Source organism: Festucalex cinctus, chromosome 5, assembly GCF_051991245.1.
Source record: "Festucalex cinctus isolate MCC-2025b chromosome 5, RoL_Fcin_1.0, whole genome shotgun sequence".
NCBI lineage: Eukaryota > Metazoa > Chordata > Actinopteri > Syngnathiformes > Syngnathidae > Festucalex > Festucalex cinctus.
This window is the reverse complement of record NC_135415.1, coordinates 6474305-6495000: the sequence shown is the minus strand read 5'-3', so window position 1 is coordinate 6495000 and position 20696 is coordinate 6474305. Positions and strand designations below refer to the sequence as shown.

Sequence of the window (20696 nt, the reverse complement as noted above, 5' to 3'; positions counted from 1 at the left end):
AACACATCATAAAAATGTTCAGATTTTTTATTTTTTTTTGCATTTTACTCAGGAACTTGATACAGTCAGAATACTGTTTTCACCTAACTGAGGCCTACAGAATCATCATTACTGTATGATTGTACTAACAGTGCAAACATTGTTTTAAAATCTTCAAATATCTATCTCATCAGGAAGAAAATACAGCAATAAATATTTATGGACATTTAGTTTAGTATTATTTGTATTATAGCTTAGTGACGTCTATATAATGTTAGTGTGACTGCAGAGTGTCTATGTTGGTTGTAGTATATTTCTGTATGGTATTAATTAAATTGTTGTATAAACTTGTGTCAAGCCTGGGCTGTCAGCGTAGGCAGGCAGCTTACTGTATATTGGAGCTAAACAATGCACTGTGCTCACTGCCGATATATGTCTTATTGTTGCAAAACACAGACATTGTTCTGCAAAAACGGGCCTGATGAGCAAGGTTACAGTTGTCAGGCAAGTAGGGAGACAATAGCCTTCCGTGTTGTGGTTTGTCTTTGAATATATCCCGAGTTATTATGTTCCCCGCAGCTGCGGGGGTATTTGCATAATCAACGCGGAGGCCTCGCCGTCTATTTGTTTGAGAATTTTCATTGCATTTGGCTCCTTGCCCTCGCGACATCTTGTTTTTGTGCTTCCGACTTATGTACATGCTGCATGTATGTCTGTATTTGAGTTATTGTGCTTTCATTTGAACTGTCAAAGAGGTCACATTTCACTATGTTTAAATATTTAAAAAAAAATTATACAGTTGTAATAATTGGTCCCAAAGAACAATAAACAGAAGTTTGTTGTCAATTGTGTATTTGTATTATTTGTCCTACATGTCACAAACACACTGAATTCAGTATGTAGAGCAGGGGTGGGCCTCGAGGGCTGGCGTCTTGCAGGTTTTGGAGGTTTCCCTCTTCAACACAAGCTGATTCTGTCATGATCCTGCTCTCAGTCTGTGTGTCTGGTGTTATTCCAGTGGGCAAGTGAAGGGGGCGTCCACCTGCGCCACACCTGAGGCGCATTTCCACAATCAAGAGGTCTTTAAAAGGACTCCCGGAGCGATAGATCACTGTCGGATTATTTCTTGCACGCAGCCCTTGCTCAAGTCATTCTAGACCTTTTGTTCCGGAATCTTAGTCTCGTGTTTCTAGTATAGTCTTGTCTTGTTTTGATTTGATAAGTTAGTATTTTTCCACGTGTATCTGCCATGGCGCTTTCTGTTTTGTATATAGTTAGACTGTAGTGTGTGTTATTGTAATTAGATAGAACTAGCTTGCGTTGTAAGTATTTTTTGTTAACCCCTGTTTCTCCTTGCCTTTTGCAAGTGTTTTTTGTTATCAACTTTTCCGAGTACAGTATTGTACTCGAGCTTTATGTTGTTTTTTTTTTCCTGGCATCTGAGCCAGCGTTTTGCGTAGTGTGGGTTTGTCAATAAACCACGTCAAAATTGTATTTTCCTGTCTGGGCCTATGTTTTTGGGATCCACTTTTCCACCGACAGTAGTCGGAACGTTACAGATTCCAATCAACAGGATCATTATCAGGCTTATGCAGAGCTTGCTGATGATATATCAGCTGTGTTGGAGAAGGGAATCACGCAAAACCTGCAGGACTCCGGCCCAGTAAAAGACAGTAGAATAATTTCTTTGACTGTGTTTTGGGTTGTGTGTCATTGTGTTATGATGATGATGTTGTCAGTTGCTTATGCAGTTACTATGTCCCTTATGATGATATTGTGCTAATGCTGTCAGTTGCTATGCCGTTGCTAATGTCCTGTATTTACTCTTAGTTTAAGTCACTCTTGATTATATTGGCCTTAATTCTGTCATATAGAATTGTTTGAGTTACTGAATGACACTTCAGTTTTGAGGTTCTGAGTTTGAATCTTGGGTGGGTTATCTCCGACTCCCTCTTGCATTGTAAAACAAACAACAAAAAACATACATATTAGGTTAATTGAAAACGAAATTGTGCATAGATGTGATTGTGAATCATGGTTTCTCTTCATTCCTACTCTCTCCTAATGATGACAACCACTACACAAAACAAATGGCTGTTTAATGATAATGGTAAAAGAAATAATTATTTTTAAATATATATATATTTTTAATTAGGACGTAATTTCCCTACAAACCAAAATTTAGCCGTTTTATTTCTATAGCTTCCTTTTGTGGTTTGAGGGTTTCTGCTGTTCTTGTTATCGCCTGCTGGTGGCAGTAGAGGTCTATAATGTAATGTAGCACTGAGCACGCGGATTTAACGAGACGAAATTACAGTAACACGAGCAGGAAAGTGCTTGTTTTAAATCTCATATTTAAATATATTTCATTGAGCACTCTAATTACCATAATGACAAATAATTCGTAAAAGGATGGGCACCTTCTAAATACTTCTCTGGCAAACTATGGTTGACCTCACTGTAACACCTGGCCGTTAATTATCAGCTTTTGCCTTCTTAATGAAAGCACGCGCTGGAAAGCATTTATGCAGTGCTTCAGTGGCTTTCACCTTTAATTATTACTCCTCACCTTTCATCTTCTTCCCCTTTTTTTTTTATTTTTTATTTTATTTTATTTTTTTTATTAACAACATGCTACAAAGGTGATTCTCACTTAGATAACTCGGAGCACAACCTGGAGCCCCCAACCCCCCTTCCTCTTACTCTCATCTCTTTCTAAGGCCAGCAGTGCTGAAGGACATGCAGGGAATCTCTTGCCACCTCAGAAGAGAAGAGGCTAATCCTCTTTGGCCCAACTTTAACTGGGCCACTAATCCTGCAGGTTTATCTAAGCAGCAAGCACCTAGTGCTGCTGACAAGTTGGCCTGCCCTCTTCTCTGCTAGCCCTTTAAGTAGGCCAGGCCTCGGTCCTGCAAGTATCACTGTCAGCAACTCTGGAGATGCACAGGAAATGCGCGCACTTAACAAAAATATGTGCGCTTGCTGCTACAAATGCGTCTCGACCAAAAGGTTAGATTATCATGTTCACTCTCAAACTGCAAATGAGCGAAAGCTGATGTAAGCTCAGCAACTGGCAGCACAAAATGTCCATCCATTGTCCAGCTAGTTAAGCTCGAAGGTGTTTAGGCTGATAAGTAGCGCGCAGATTCTTTGCTGGGATTTAGCCAACTCATTTATGCACGGCACGATGCTGCTCACCGCCCAGCTCGTCCAGTGCAGTTTCTACCGCCTGAGCACTAAACTCACGGAGGAGACAACTCCCACAGCAGCTCTTGGTTTAATTTTCTCTTTGCTGGAATAATTGCGTGAAATACTTCCCACGATCCCCAGTGAAATATGACACCAAGGTGCGATATTTCTAAATTGAACGCTTGCGCAGCCCGTGAGATGACCTTTCAGTCCATCGCGGATGAAACGAGGTCACCGAACCCAAAATGAATTCAGGATGTCTAAAGTGACAGGCAGGACGCGGCGGCGTCAACCTGCCGCCGGGTCTCCATCGGCATTTCTTATGATCTATTGTTAAATTGCCAGCGAGTCAATGTGGCGTGCAGGTGAATGAGTTTTGCTAATAAGAGAAGCATTTCTGCTCCACAGAGCTCTTTTTCTGTTCGAGTGAGCGTGCATGAAATCAGTGTGCAGTCTCCCAGTAACGCACGCTCTACTGGAGGAGGCGCCCTCATCAGTCTCCCGCTTATCTGATGTTTTTAGGTGGGTGGAGAGCTTGTGAGTGAGGAGACAAAAAAAAAAAAGAAAAAGAAAAGGGGACCATTAATATTAGTAGTTCTTAACGGTACTTGTGTTGTTTAAACAGGAAGTGTTGTTAGAACAAAACATTGCTCAAGACTAATATAGAAATGTTTTTAAGTTGACTTTTATGTTTAATTACTGTAAATCTTTAATTGTTGTCTGTTTTATGTCTTTTCAAAATGACAGGAATTGTAGTAAGATGTCAGAAATTGTTATATTTGGTACATGGTACAGAGAGATGTTTCCAATATTTCACCCCACTGGGACTCATCTTTGCAAGGCCATCATTTTTGTCACAGTTTAGGTTGTACAGTTGGGTCTCATTAGGTTGTGCTATGTTGTTGCCATTTTGGGATGATTTAAATCAAGCAAATTCAGTCTTGTGTCTCTTGTGTCATCAAATTTAACCAATTGATAAATGGATTAAGTGCACCAGAACTTTTCATCTTTAGAATAAATAAACAAATAAACACTTGTATTATTAAGATAAATCTACACAATTTTCTTCTTGTTCATACAAATGGAAAATCCTTCTATGAGTTGTGACAAATGAGACTTTAAAGAGGAAGTCAATCCAATAATCTTCTTTACAATATGTTCTATGCAGCCTCAATATAGTCTAAACACATTATTCTGATTAATATTGCGCTTGTGGAATATGAGTTACTCAGCAAAATCCACCCACTATTATCCATCTCAGTAGGCGGCCATTTTGCCACTTGCTGTCCATTAAAAATGACATCATCAGACCTCAGGGAACGCCCAATCACGATTCACGATTTTCTAAAGCTGAGCCGTGATTGGATGTCATTTTCAGTCGACAGCAAGTGGCAAAATGGCCGCCCACAGAGATCACACTTAGGCCTATATATGAATGGATTAACAATCCCACTTACTTGCCATTGGAAAAAATGAAGCCATTGGCGGCCATCTTACGCTGCCGCTTGGTAAGCCTACCTAACTTGCATACATTCATTTTCCCATGGCATTGTCACATTATTTTCTGTCTCTACCATTCCACCCTGCATGATATATGGTTGTACCAATACATCCATTTTGAATTTTTCTCCAATATGGTATAACTCCGAGTGCTTCTCAAAGATTCATCACACATATTTGTACGACATATTGTCAATAACATTTTGAGGTTGACTTTTCCTGTAAAAATCGCAATTAGCTTCTTTTGACGAGAGTTGCGGGCACTTGATCTTGACCACTTTCTCCAGTTGCATGCAGACTTAGCTTTTCTTGGCCTCAACGCTTACAACACTGTCACTAAATCCTCATGCAAGCTTATACAGAGTATGAGTATGCCTTCTGTCTTATTGTAATCATTTAAGATGGGCTAAATAAAAAACTGTTTGTCCTTCATGGAGGGTTCAACCTTTCAGGATACCATCACCAACACCTAAAAGGCGAAAAGGTCGTGTGAGGAGCAGGATTGTGGAGGTCAACATATGGTGGAGATTGTGCGTCCTAAGACAAAGAGTGAGGGGTCGATGAATCAGAGCGACAGAAATGGTCCACATAGAAGTTATTTGCTTTATTCATATATCAAACAATCATACATAAGAGAGGAGGAGCGGTCCAATGAATAACAAATTTGTACATTTCAGTCCTGAGACTGACAAACAGCAGCGGGCAGAGCGCATGTCTGGGATGGACGGGCGACCGCGTGGCAGTTTGAGCAAATCCAAGATGACACTTGTGGGGAGATTAGGAGGAAATTGCACAACTGCCCAAGAAAAGACGAGAAGCAATCGCTGGGATGATTTGGCTGTATAAGCACATTGAAAAGTTGAAACGCCCCTGCAACAAAAAGATTTTACAACTTTCTTTCAGATTAACACCTCATATTTTGTCTACCATATATCAGTTCCAAAAAAGGAGGGATATTCTTTACATGTTTTCATCCTGAGGAGACACAAACATAAATACATCACTGCAGGGAGAACAATAAGAGAGATGCGTTATATATTCCCCATTTCCATATATATTATTTTCTCAAGGTTGCCGTACCCTCAGACTTGGACATTGTTGGCGCAGCCGCGATGATCCAGGAAAGAAAACAGCCCTGTTTGCCCATAGGAACATTCCGTACAAACAATAAAGGAAACAGGAGGAAAAAGCAAAATCCCCAGATTTTGATATTTGGATTGGATATAGACATCTGCATAAAAATATTTGGAGGCAATAAGCTTCTTCAGCTGAACCTATATAGTTATGATGCTGAAGATATAGAACGGCCTAAGCCCCTGCTGGATGGGGCTTTTGAGGCAAATTTGTGATTTATGCGCTCATCTATGATTGTACATTATACAGAACTTGGAAAAAGTGAAACCATATTGCACATATTTTGTGAATTATTGATTATTTCCTTGCATAGTGGGAGCCAAAGATCAGCTGTATGACATGATCTGTTTCTGCCAGTCATAGACATTGGGGGGGTGGGGGGTGTGTGTGTTAGGAAGGCGCCCTGGAGGCCCAAGTTCTACCCCCCAATGACTTCCGCACACACACAAACACACGCTTAACCATGTGTAGGCTGGAGAAGCGGCGCCAAGACTCTAGCGAGTGAGCATCTGCCATTGTTTTCTTCGTCCCTTATGGCCCCCTTGTTTTTAACTGGCCCCCAAGGTTATTTTAGTTAACTAAAAAAGTATAACTAAGATTAAAAAAAATAATAATAAAATAAAATAAAAGCGAAAATGTTTTTTTTTTTAAATGAAAACTAACTGAAACTCCATTTTATGTTTACAAAACTAACTGAAACTAACAAAAATGTCCTTCGTTTTAGTCGTTGGTAATTAATTTAATGCATGCCTTTGGGGATGATTTTAAATAATTAATATTAATACATTTTGATATTAAAGGGATACAATTTCTAGCAGTGTAAAGTTCATATTTTGACCAGAGTTAATTTAATAACTTCATTATTTTTTCACAATTAATACCTCTAAAAACTTTTTTTTTTCCCCCTCTTGCTGTAGACTAATGATGACATCACCTGTGCTGAGGAAGCAGGTAACGACCAATCACGGCTCACCTGCTTTCTGGGGTTGGTCAGCAAACTGAGCTGTGATTGGTTGTTACTTACTTCCTCAGTACAGGTGATGTCATGATTAGTCGACAGCAAGAGGAAAAAAAATAATTTTTAAAGGTATTCATTGTACATAAAAAATAATGACGTTACAACATTTATTATAGACAAAAGATGAACTTTTTACTGCTGAAGATGGCTCAATGAATCAAGTATCCCTTTAATGTTTGAAAGTGCGTCACACAGAAGCGACGTCATCGAGCAGCAGCCAATAGAAAAGCACATTCAGATGACATCGCTCCCATGGTGATTTTTAAATATTTCGCACAAGTAATACATATTAAAAAAAAAAACACAAAAAAAAACATACTAAAACTATAAAACTAATAATGAAATGAACTAAAACTAAGCATTTGTTAAATAACTAAAGCTAATAAAAACAGAACCACCATGAAAACTAATTAAAAGGAACTAAATTTAAAAAAACAAAACTCAAAACGAAATAAAAAATAATTAAAATGAAAAATTCCAAAACTATAATACCCCTGCTGGCCCCGTGCATAAAATGCAGCAGGACCTTGGCACCATTGAAAGGTCTTCCCAGGATTCACAAACGGATCTTTACAAGCAGCGCAAGTCCGTTTCTCTTCACGTTGCCCTCAGGCCACCCTGGTGAGCGTCTCGCTGCCCTTGAAAACAGGTTAGCAGTCGATACGTTTTATAGATCGAAATATCCCCGTTCGCATGGCGCCCACATCTGTCCTTTCCTGGGCAGCGTAATTAGCTTGCAGCATTTAAAACTTAATTGATTTACTAGGATGGGATACATTGAGGCACAATATGTCTTTCAGGAGGATTTCAATGGAGCTGGAATTTGAATATGAGGCCGCTGAGCTGAGCCAAAGAGGGGCATCTGATAGCGGCACCATGCAGGAACATGGCAATTATCCTGATTACTGATGCTTCGGGGCTTTTCTGACCCCAAAAATCCCTCCCTGTATCTCGCTCCGCTCTGAGATCTGTCACGTTGCACAGGGCCCCCTCAGTCCAAGCGGGGGAGCAAGCATGTATAATCCAACAGAAAACAAATCCCCCCCGCCCCGATCAAACACAGGCGGCTTTCAAAGCGAGCCGTTGAGCCGGGGCGCCATGGTGCGCCGCTGAGGCCCTACGAGACGCAGCGGAGACTGGGCTTTAGCCGCCACCCGCCCCCGCTGTCCTCCCCTTCAATGCCGGGCAGCCGTAACCTTCAGTTTGTTTTAAGTACTGCTGAACCCTGTTGGCCTTGGACGGGTGGTGGGGGGGATAATGACATGCCATATGCCACTCTGCCTCTGCAGCTGAGTGAGCCATACATGGATCAGATCAGGCACAAATCAATTGGAACTTTAATTCTATTATCCTAATATGGCCGAAGTGTGCATTGTCCAAAATGGGAAGCTGGGTTACCGCTACAGACTTAGAGATGACATTTCACCATAGAGACAGAAAATAATGTGAAAACGTCGCGTTGTAGAAATCAAACGTTTCATGTTAGGTGGTCAACATAAGATGGCCGTCAGTGGCTTCACTTCTCTCGACTGCATTGTTAGTCATTCATATCTAAGTCCGTGGTTACAGCATGTAACATGTACAGCATATGAATAAAGCCGAACATTCGGGCATTTCTGATATTTCCTCAATGCAACATCCCTTACTCTGTGAAAACAAATGGCGTAGTTTTGCTTATGCCTGTGACCACTGACTAACATACAAACTCTGAAAATCAGGCCTAAATGTTTTTGTGTGGTGGGATGTTCCAACCGTATCATGATGGAAACTAAATTATCATTCCATGTTTTTCCCATGGAGCTCTGAACATCAGAAAAAATGTGTAAAAGGCTAAGCAGTAAAAGAGTGTAACCGGACAGTTCAAAATGGAGGTTAACCAAGGCCACAGTGCTAGTGAGCACTTCCTATGTAGTAAGAATCATTTTCAAGTGTGTATTATTTTGTTTTGTACATATTTTAGGTGTTAACCAGCTCGCATCATTATCTATATAAATCGATTAAAGCCCCTCCACTCTCCTTGGAGTGATGGTTAAATTACTTGTTTTTCTTAGTAACAGGAGGGTAATCATAAGGGTTACTCAATAAAAATAGGTCAAACATCACTCTAAAAGACCAAATTGTTGAAATTAGTGATGTGAATGCCCTACTCTTTGTAAAGAATTAAAAAAAAAAAAGTGTAGACTTGCTGGCCAGGCTAACTCAACCCAAACTCAAACCACCGTGCTAGCTAATGTGGCATATGCTAGTCGTTTGACGTTTTTAGCTTGCATATCATACATTTTTAAATGATTAGCATAATGTACAATATTCAGATGACCTAAGAACTAAAATCTATACATAGACTATGTGGTTTTGATTCTTTCATTTTTAATAATGCAGTAAAGTACACATTCCTCTTGGTTGTTAGTCAGGAAATTCAACTAACGTCAGACCAATTACGTCCAATATCTGTTGATATCGCACTTTTACCTGTGCAGGCAGATTGCTGTTGTAGACAAATGACATTTCATCACATTTTAAAATCAAAATAATCCTCACAAATCTAATTACGAGCGGAGAGTCTGTTTTCATTGAGAGAGGCCACCATTTTGACTTGTGACGAAAGCGTGGAATTGTCTCTAAAAAAAAAAGTAGTGGAAAAGGTTTTAATCAGGCAGATCGTGGGTCCTCAGGGGTCCTAGTGAGAAAATACCATCCATCCATTTTCTTGACCGCTTCTTCCTCACAAGTGTCGCGGGGGGTGCTAGAGCCTATCCCAGCTGGCTTCGGGCAGTAGGCGGGGTACACCCTGGACTGGTTGCGTGGTCATGTCATGTCTCAAGAGCTGTAGGTGAGTAAATTTATGCTTGTACTTTATAATTGTCTCGTTTAAACTAGTAAACAGAAAATGACCTCAGTGGAAATGTCGTGGGCATGTTTTGTTTCATATGTGTTGTAGTGAATGTGACAGCAAAAAGGCATACACCAAAAGGACCTCATTAATGGCGTCTCTAACAAATAGCCACACAGTGAAGCAAAAATAACTACTTGATTTAATAGAAATTCAAGTGAATTGACAAAGTCTTTCCTCTCTAATTACTGTAGGCCTACTCCTCTCTCTCCGTACTTCACAAGAAATCCATTCCTATTTGAAAAGGGTTTGATTTCAACCCGACTGAATACTCTCCACTGGTACTGTCACCCAATACTCCCATTAGCTGAGAGGACGGCTGCCCCAGACCTCCACTGGTGGGAAAGGCCAGACAGCAGAATCTCCACTGCCTCAAGTATCGTCTCTTGACTTCAACGTCATGTGACAGGGTTTAATGCTCGGATGCAGAAGCCAAACGGAGGGGATTTAGGGACGGGATGTATCTGTAAATCTGTCAGAATATTTCTACAAGACGGCAAAATCAGACCGCGGCTGGGGCATTAAGCTGTTGAAACAACATGATTTTATTTTTTATTTTTTTTGTATTGGAATGTTAAGGAGGCTTAAAAATATAAGCCAAAGGGGTTTGGTGCGCGTTAGGCCATCAGTACCTCGATGACAGTGGAGAGTATACAAACACCATTAACTCACATTTTAAGGCTCATAGTCGAGATTTAGGTCAGCTGTCAAAGTTCAAATGAGGACATCCCTAGATTAAAGAAGACAACTTCAAAGTTTTTTTTTTTTTGTGTCATTGACAGCAAAAGGTTCAACACCACTCATCAAGCCTCTGCTCAACATCCCACAGGGTCCGACTTCCCGCTGACATCTAAAGCTTTAGAAAATAATGACAGACGTCAAAGCCAAAATGTGGCCTCTGGATATATTCTTAAAGAAATTTATTTTACACCTCAAAACAAAACAAAAAAGAAGGATAGGGATTAGGGATGTGGTACATTGGGAATGTATTGACAACTGTAGTTTACATTTTTTTTTTTGGTGTAAGCTCAGAGAAAAAAAAAATGTTCATACAGTCATAATAATTGCACTTCATAAATCTAGACTGATGCCAGTATTTCCCCACAACAATGCTCCGGCGCTCCGCTTTATTTAATAAATTGAATTTAGCATTGAAATTCCACTGACAAAAGAAATGCTAATCAAGACCACAGGTCTGCTGCACTGATCCAATTTCTCTCTTTCACTTGAATCCCACAAGGCAATAACACATCGCAGTAATTTAAGTGCAGTACATTCAAGGGAATCTCACAGTCATAATAAATATTTCACCGCTCTGAATCATCTAGTTAAGACTGGCTCGGGCTAAATGCATCCCAACCAGGGGCTACAATGAACAAAGGAAAGCAATGACCCTTGTCTCATTTCATCTGATGCCAGAGGAGAGCAAACGATTGTTTTCATTTTTTTTTATTTTTTTTATTTGTAAGAGTGAATCGTATCTCTCAAAATAGGACTCCCTTCTATACCTCAGCTTCCTCTATCGCTATGACGACACCTGACAGAGAAGGCAGATGTGACAGTTACACATAGAAAGGAGGCACTAAGTCCTCCATTCAAAAGGAAGCTTAGATCAGCAAAAGAATTCCTGTACATTACCCAGATATGATTTTTATGGGGACTGTGGTCGAAATCTTCAAATGAAAATAAAACGTCTGAGGCTTTTGAAGAGCTAAAATGCACATACTCGTGTTAAGCACACACGTACATGTATCGTTATGGCGATAACCTCGCAATTCACATTTTTTTTACTGTAACATTTCTTTTTCTGCGTCTTTTTAAATAAGCGTTTCAAGACTGATTGTTATGAAGGAGTATTAGAAAGACACTGAAAGGAAAATTCTGAGAATAAAGTTGTTATGAAGATGAATACATTTTATCAACAAAAAAATCACATTAAAACTAATTAAATACATTTAAAAAATTAATATTTTTGAGGAGTGAATATGAAAACGTCAATGCCTCACAATGAAGACCTGTCTTATTATTTAGGTAATATCATAAATATTGTTAACTTATTATTTTTCTCAAGTAATCTTAATATTATGTTTTTATTACATGACTTTATTCTCATTGTATTACTGTTTTCAGTGTGGGCCTAATACTCCCTCGTAATTGTGCAAGGTGGGTGAAAAGTAAGTAGGCATCATGAATAGCTTTTAGAATAAAAAAATAAATAAATATGGATTCTGTATCGTTTTATTTCCCCATTGTCATCTTCATAGATTTTCTAGATGGCCAGTTTACTTGGCTGTCTGTTGGTTTGTTGTTTTTGACGCCACCTGTGTTTACTGTATGTTGAAAATATGAAAATGTACTTTCATTTCCCCATGTAATCCAGAACAAGTATTCGATAAAAAAAATAAAAATAAAAATAAAATAATAATGATAATAATAATAATGCCGAGTTCTACTTTTCAGCCACCCTGTAGATTCCAGTGTTGGTTAGGAAAACAAGCTCTCACAAAGCAGGTTCTTACAGAACCAAAGCAGTGACGATGCCTCAAAACAGGGCATGGAAACTGCACATTTGCTTGAAAAAGGAATATTTAAACCATAAAAACCAAGTGGAAAGAACAAAGCATCCGAGACACTTTTCCCCATAGCAGCCAATGCATATTATATACCTACAAATATATAAAACAACATAAAATAGGTTCAAGTTTTTCAAGTTTCTTAAATATATCATATCCAAACTACCCAATTCCAAACTTCAAAGTTAACAAGATTCAAGCAGTGCAATTTATGTATCAATTATAACAGCAATAATCATTAATAATGTACTATCCTGTCCTAATCAGACTTGATGATTTTTGAGCAGAACACTCGAGTCCTGGCTATAATTTCACTGAGTCTGTCTTCATCCATCTGTGTGTGGTTGTGGATGTTAAGAGCAGCCCTAAACTTTGGTCCTGTGACGACCGTTTATTTCAGTGACAACCTACACAGTAGCTTCAGTCTTAGTATTTGAAGTGGGGGGTACAGGTGGTGTATGCACTTCACGTCAAGCTATGATTCCATCAGAAAAAAAAAAAAAAAAAAAGAGAGAAAAGTTCAAAGTTCAGGCAAGTAAAAGATCGGTAACATAAACGGAAACAGAAAGACAACTAAATCAACGGCAAATTCCTATTGGCAAACCGCACAATGGAGAATCTTCAAATCCCTTTTCTCCCCCACTCGCAATCACTACTGCCCTTTTCTTATTTGGAATTCTCGTTAGCCTGGCTTGAAAGCGCTCACAGCCCCTCCCGCTAAACCGGCGCACCTGTTAAAGCAAAACCGGATCAGTCCTTGGACTTGAGATCTTCTTTACAAATTCACAACTCGATTTCGCGCCGCCTCTATCTGTAAACGGGGAGGCGGATGTGAGCGTGCTGGTGGTCCAGCAGACGTGGCACCGACACAGTCTCGTAGCCTTTGCCCAGCATCTGCTCCTTGATGCACGGCGGGTGGATGTCGTTGATCAGGTATTCCAGAGACTGCAGGCTGCTGCTCAACACGGACGTGTTGCACAGACTTTTGCTGGGCAGGCTGCAGCACAGGCGGCCTCCGCTGTCGATGGCGGGGTGGTGATGATGGTGGTGGTGATGGTGGTGGTGATAGGGATGGTGCGGGTAGCCCACCTCTCTGTGGCCCGTGGCCGAACCGCCCGTGGAGGAGACCAGATGCTCCTGCGGGTTGTAGCAGTCGCTATCGGGTGTCACCAGGACGCTGTTCCACGGGGGGGCAAAGTACTGACCCACCGAGAAATTCCCGTGCATGCCCATGCAGTTCAAAGGGGAGGAGCTAACTTTGTCCAGCCCGCCCCCGCCGCTTGCGCTCGCCGTCAGGTGGTACGGTCTTGACGAGGACGAGGATATTTGCGCTGCCATAATCCCTGGGATGCAGCTTTCGGGGGACTTGCTGACGGCTCCTCCCCCTCCGCTGCCCCCGCTGTACATTCGTAGCACCGCCTGTTGCTGCTGCTGTTGCTGCTGCTGCTTCTGCCACAGGATGTAGTCCATACCGTCGGCGTAAACCCCGCCCTTGACCGCCTCGGCGTTTGGAGCCGGCAGCCCTGGACCCGTGTACGCCACGTTAGCCTGTGGGCCGATTCCCACCACGTAGCCGCCACCTGAGGAGCTAGAGGAGACCCCCATGACAGTAGTGCCCTGCTTGGAGGGACTGGAATTGGAGGGTGGGGCCCCCTGACACACCTGCTGCAAAGCCTGCGCTTGGCAGTGCTGGTTGATCTGGTAAATGATGCTCTGGATGGAAGGGAGGTTGGACTGTGCGGGGAGAGCGAGGCCACGCCCCCCCGTGACGGGAATCACCGAGCCAGCTACGGTGACATTGGGGGGCACTGACAACCCGGGGCCCTCTGGAGGCTTAGCGGGTCCCGTCTGATATCCCATCTGGCCGGGGCCAGTGATTAAAGTGCTACTGTTAGGTGGGTATGGGGCAACGGCAATGTGGGCCGGAGAGAGCTTAGTCCGTCTGCCTTCGGAGTTCTTGAGAACACCTTTTGATGAGACAAAAGTGGATGATGATGATGATGGGGAGGAAGAGGACTTGACAATGGCAAGTAGGCCATGGTAGCCCCCGGTGTGGAAGTGTGGGTAGGGGCTGTAGCGCTGGCCAGTGGTGTCGTATCCGTTCACAGTCCGGTTAAGGTGCTTGTGCTGGGGAACCCTGATGTTGGTCGGGAAGATCTTGATGGACAGAGGGCTGTTGGCTGTCTTCTGAGCGTAGGCGTCAAGTTCTGCCGCAGTGGGGTAGCGAGGGGAATGCGTAGGCACCACCAGGTCACCTGGGGATCAAACAGAGGGAAAAGAATGAGTGAGATTCATTTTCACATTATAATTAGTAGGGCTGCATACTGTATCGTCGTACTGCATGTGTATGCCAAAGTTTAGCTGGCTAATCAGAATTATATTAAAGTGTGAAAGGTGTATTAGAGGATGTTTTGCCCCTGCGTCTTCCGGGTGGATCATCTTAACGATTGGTTCTCTGATGTTGTGCGTGCTCGTTCCTAGCTGCGCATGTGCACTTCGAGGGTTTGTAGTAAGTAGCCGGTGAGCTTCGGACCCAGCCATTCATTGTTGTAGCTCCACCCATCCCACCGCATACTTGAAAATGGCTGAAAGCCGCAAGAGGACATCCGTCTATGAAGCGAGGCCGGCTGCAGAGACCGATAAAGATGAAGATGAGCCAGCTCGTTCTCGACATTTGATAGGCGTTTACCCTGGACGAACAGGAGAACTAGTAGGATGGTCTTCCCAAGGCTGGACTGGCCATCTGGCATACAGGGCAGATGCCTGGTGGGCCCGTGTCTTTTGGGGCCGACGTGGTGCTAGTCAATTAATATTTTCCTCCATTTTACCCCAATAGACCGGCCCACAATTTAGAAGGAGCAGCCCATTAATCCATTTATAATTGTGGGAATGCTGAAGCATTCCCACATATGTTATTGTGATTTTTATTCTCCACACTTTTTGCCATGTAAACAACTCCTACATAATACTTCCGATTTAAACTGCTCAAATTTCAACTTGCTTAAAAAAATTCATGCCTCCTGGGGTACATGTCGTCTGATTCCACAGTACTTACAGTGTCCGCACAATTTAACATTAAATATCAACTATTCCCCATTAATTTTCAATGGGATAGACATTGAACTATTTCTGTCACTTTCCACACCCACTTCCATACATATAACTTGTCATCATTACCAGGTGTTTGATACTGCTCGTTGGCACAGTTGGTAAAGTGCATTGTCCAGTAACCAGGAGGTCATCATTTCATAATTTCTCTCTCAATTTACTTCAAAAGCATTCCACATGCATTCAAATCTTAGCATTCAGCATTCCCACACAATTTCTCCAGAAATTGCACTTAGTCTAGTATAGAGAGCAAACAGAACCAGTAAACATCAGTGGTTGGAGCCATGTGGTAGCCAAGGGTGATTAGGAATTGGGCTGGTCCTGCCAGCCTAAGTAAAAATGCCAGGGCCGATTATTTGTGCCAGTCCAGCCCCGGTTCTTCCGCATGCGCATTTTTCAAAAACTGACAAACGGGCATTTAACCATTGAATACACATTTAAGCAGTCAATAAAGCCCATCTAGCTTTGTTGTTATTCCACTGTTGTCCTCTGATGCCGTCCTAGCAATGAAGCGACTTTGCTAATTTAATTTGACTGGACCAGAAAGACGAAACCTTTCAGGTTAGCCTAGCACAAGCTAGCTGCTACAAAATGGTTGGATTTAAAACTTGACCAAAAATAAACAACAACAAAAACCCCCACCCTGGATTCTGCTATTGGCCAGAGTATGGCGAGTGATTCTGGAGATTAAAGTATGTTATTTTAAACTAAAAATGAAAACCTTTCTGTCGGTTGCTAGCCTCATATGCATACTGAAGCTTGGTAAAGCGCTTTGGACAGACACATGGGGTCGGGCCATTCTCACGTCACGTGTGAGACTTTCTCACAACAGTTCTGTTGTTCTTTGGGGTTCAAATTTAGGCAATAATTAAGACCTTATAGGCTAATTTATAGGATATTTGTTGTGTCTTAGGCTAGCTCTATTAGGCTAGTAGTTTAGCTTGTTCACTTACCTTCTACCACTACTTCAAATGTGCCGCGTCAGGTGTCTTAGTGAGTCACACACTTTTGACCTGCCTCTGCATCTCTGAGAATTAAGGGAAGTGAAAAGGCTAAATCACTTAAACATGATGACAGCGCTAACATAAGGCACAATAAATATCCTATAATTTATAAGGTCTCAATTATTGCCTAAGCTTCAAGCCTGGAAGAACAACAGAATTGTTGTGGGAATGTCACACATGGCTGGAGAATGGCCCTGTAGATAGAGCGGTATACTGTATTGGTCCACCCCATTTGCAATGAACTATTATGAATGATTAAACTGGATTTTTCTTTTTGTGGATTATGTGACATGTTTTGAGGCAAAAGTATAATTATGAACCATTTGAAAGGATTCAGTGGTTAAATGATAAACAATAAAGCATTAACATTTACTGTAACTATCTAGGCCCTAAATAGTTACAGTAAATGTTCCCTAGATTCTAGGGGGATAACCAGAGATGTCTTCCAGTCTAAAATAAAACCCATCATTTGCATATTCTAATCAGGATTGTTGTTCATGTTCCCTCACAAAGCTCTATTAGCCATTTCTTTCTTTCCATCTTATTTTAACTCCCTAGCTGAGCGGCTCTTTTTAAAAACTCATTCTGTCAAGAGCTCAGAACCTTAGGCGGTGTTAAATCTGTGCATTGTGAAATTAATTCTAACTCTCTTTAGCAATGAATTAGGTTAGCCTTGGATACCAAGGAGGGAGGGGATCAAAGCTTGTTTAATTGGAATGGCACGTTTGAGAATTGTAAGTGGTTCAGTCCAGTATATGAACAGGCCCAGTTAGAACATCTGGCGCGTCATTCAGGTTAATGACACCAACTGGCCATAACTTTAGGTACATGTGTATAATAATCTAATAAAATCCAATACAAAGCTGTATTAAAAAATGTCAATAATTATTCATACGGTCCACTAATTAACAAGGCTTGAACAAGAAGTCACAATTAAATGCAAACAAATGCAAATAAAAACAATGAATAAGTGAGAAAAGAAAACTGATATGTACAACCTCCCCAAAAAAATGTATGCAAAAACATCTACAGTAAATTCTATGTGGTGTTTGCAATATGAAACTCTCCAATCCCAGAAATTCAATTCCGCAGCGAAGGCGGCGACCGTGAATAGCAATGCCCTCGTTCAATGAGGCAAAGCTCAAGGTGGCAAACAGGAAAATGGCAATTCTGACGGAGGGAAAAAAACGAAAAAAACACACACACCTCATGTGTCATTGTTTGGGGGCCGGTCATGGAGGTGAGGGGCCACGTTGAGATTGGATTTAAACAACATTATTCAGGCAATTTCATGGCTACTTAGCTCAATGCAACAAAAAGTGTGGGGGGTGTTGGGAGGAGAACTCAATTTACAAACGATACATCAGTTGCCACAAATGACTTGCGACCCCTTCATAAATATATGTTTTTATGCAAAATCCAACCAAACACACACATACACACATCAAGTGCCATGACTATGCTGTCAGCAAGCTAAAGAGTGTGTGCAGGTTGCCGACTGTGACTACGACTCACTCCATTTCCTTTCCAATTGCAAAATCATTTAAAAAGGACTCCACAGCCAAATAGCCTCAATCCTCATTTCTGGGCTTCCATTACAGATAGCACGGGGAGTTAATTTCAACAACCCAATGGGTCTCCAACTGTGAAAATGATTAAATCTACAAGATCCATATCATAAAAGAAATAAATTTGAAATTTAACGATAGAGGGGAATGGCTGTGAATATCCTGAGCTGAATTTAGTGCATGACCTATCCCCGTGCCTATGTATGGAGGACCAAAAATAACAAAATAAAATAAATAAATAAATAAATAAAGGTGAAAATAAAAATGGATATAAAAATATAATTAAACAAATATTTTTGTACTTATGTCAAAATGTATTTTTTTTTATTCTCATTTTTTGTATTTATTTTCTATTTTTATTTATATATAATATGTATATCGCAAAGACATGCAATAAGTTTCATATGAAATTGTATGCTTTTATCTGAATTTCACCAGTCAAACGCTAACTAAAATGTGCAGCGCCATCCAATAGTTGAACATTATCGAAAGGTAATTACAATTAATTAACTGATAATATATTGAGTTTGCTTATTTTGCTGCATGAAAAAGTGGAATTCTTTCATTAGATAATGAAAATGCAATTTCTTTAGGTTACATGATAAATACTGCAATAATATCGATATCGCCAAATTCAGCAACTATATCGCATATTGCATGATTTTCCAATATCGTACAGCCCTAATATATATATATATATATATATACAGGACTGTCTCAGAAAATTTGAATATTGTGATAAAGTCCATTATTTTCTGTAATGCAATTAAATAAGCAAAAATGCCATACATTCTTGTTTCATTACAAATGAACTGAAATATTGCAAGCCTTTTATTGTTTTAATATTGCTGATATATATATATATATATATATATATATATATATGTATATATATATATATAGAGAGAGAGAGAGAGATTTTTTTTTTCTTTGTATTTATTTTTGCATTATATTTTTTATATCCATTTTTATTTTCACTTTTATTTATGTATTTATTTTTTATTTTTTGAATTTTTGGTCCTCCATACGCGCCATCCTCCGCTCCAATTTTTTAACCACCGAGATGATCATCTAAAAGCGAGCATGAGACCGAAAGATGGTGCCATCCGAAGGGGCGGAGTGCAGCGCGCCAGGCCGGCCCAGCTTCGTCCTCGCCAACCTTGATGAGGCACCCGCTCGGCTTCCCTGGCGACGTCGCTGCCAGATGCTTTGAGCTCACTCACAGTGGAAAACTGACAAGACTTGTTTGCTTTGCTGTGAAGAGGAAAAACACGCTCATTTCAAAGCCCATCGCTGGTCCACATGCAAATGGAAAAGGCAGCATTTTTTCTGATCTTCTTTACATGAGCAAAAAAAACAACAACAACAAAAAAAACATCTTTGATCAACACATGGTCCAAATGAGGAAAGATTCTTGGCTTTCAGGCATATCTAGGGCCTTGTGTCCTGCCGCCCTGACAAGCCCCCAGCTGCATTAAGCCCATCATTCCACCTAATTACTGCCACATGAGAGGAAAAAACTACATTAAAAAAACAGTCAAAAATTCATTAAAGGGAAGCTAATTCTTTTCCTTCTCACAGATTGAGTCCATATTTTCCATGGCCGAGTTTTCTTCAAAAAGTGAGCATAAAGCCCTCTCCCGCCGTCTTTTCCCAGCCTGGCCCTTGTTTGTCAATAGGCAGAGACTTTGGCATGCCAACCTGGCATCAAAGGGCTTCACACTTCACGGGCCACAGGGATTAGAGGCCTTTCAGGCCTACAAAACCCATCTCGGCTCCACAAAGGCTTCCGGTTATTAGAAATCGCAGGCATAAAGGAAGACGAAAGGGAAGGAGGCGGCAAATGAGCATCTGGATGCTTCTGATTCCAGCATCCAAATTTGACATCAAACTTGATTACAATTTGCATGGGCCGTCATTTTGCTCACCTACACAGTTTGATTTGTCGGCCACTGTTAGCTTAAAAAAGTAACTTGGTTACTTTCCTGATTACTTGATTTTAAAAGTAAAAAGTAAGTAAGTTACATGACAAGTCACTTTACCCGGTTTTGCCACTTAATTGTAAGTGCATTTTAACTGTGAGATTTAAGAACAATTGTTTTTATTAAAAATAAAAAAAGACAACCTTTTTTACTTAACATAATTACTTTAATTAGTATAGAATATTATTATATTATATATAATTATTATTAAGAAAAAATAAAAATAAAAAATAAATAAAATAACATTATAAATAAAAAATAAATACAAATAAAATTATTTTAATTTAAAAATATTTTCTTTTATGGCTATCACATAACAGAAATGGAATGCTTATTTATAATAAAACAAAAATAAACAGTCTTTCTAGATTTCACTTAACAAAAATGTAATTTTCAAATCAAATCTGAAATAACAGCCGTATTTTTTACCTGACATATTTAACTATTAATGTTATAATGGCAAAACTGAATATAACAATTAATTTGGGTACCTCCTGCACTCACAATCTGGTGTAAAATCTGGAGTTTAGATTTGACTCTATTAGAGTAAATTTGGACTCTCGTTAGATAGGGACCAAATAGACTCAGTTTTAGAGTAAACTAAAATTTACACTAGGAAGAGAGAAAAATAAACAAATGAAAAATAAATAAATAAAACTCACTAAAGGGTTGAGGTTCAAACTCACGACCTTCAGCTTGGCAGACCGCCACACTACCACCTGAGCTATGTCCCTCCTACTGTTTGCATTTT

At 40.3% G+C, this 20696-nt stretch overlaps 2 protein-coding genes across 3 annotated transcripts in view; one reads left to right on the top strand and one right to left on the bottom strand.

Moving 5' to 3' along the window:
* trpv4 (transient receptor potential cation channel, subfamily V, member 4) overlaps nucleotides 1–33 on the top strand; it is a 23002-nt gene extending 22969 nt beyond the window's left edge. Inside the window, exon 18 of the mRNA XM_077522784.1 lies at nucleotides 1–33. This exon is cut by the window's left edge and continues 465 nt beyond it. The gene's annotated coding sequence lies outside the window, so the exon portion shown is untranslated.
* Nucleotides 34–10613: 10580 nt separating this feature from the next.
* The window catches only part of fam222aa (family with sequence similarity 222 member Aa), an 87187-nt gene continuing 77104 nt past the window's right edge, over nucleotides 10614–20696 (bottom strand). For both annotated transcript variants that reach the window (XM_077522772.1, XM_077522773.1), the window contains exon 3: nucleotides 10614–14538. In XM_077522772.1, the coding sequence (XP_077378898.1) occupies nucleotides 13091–14538 (1448 nt within the window). In that variant the 3' untranslated portion in view covers nucleotides 10614–13090. The remainder of the gene's footprint in view (nucleotides 14539–20696) is intronic.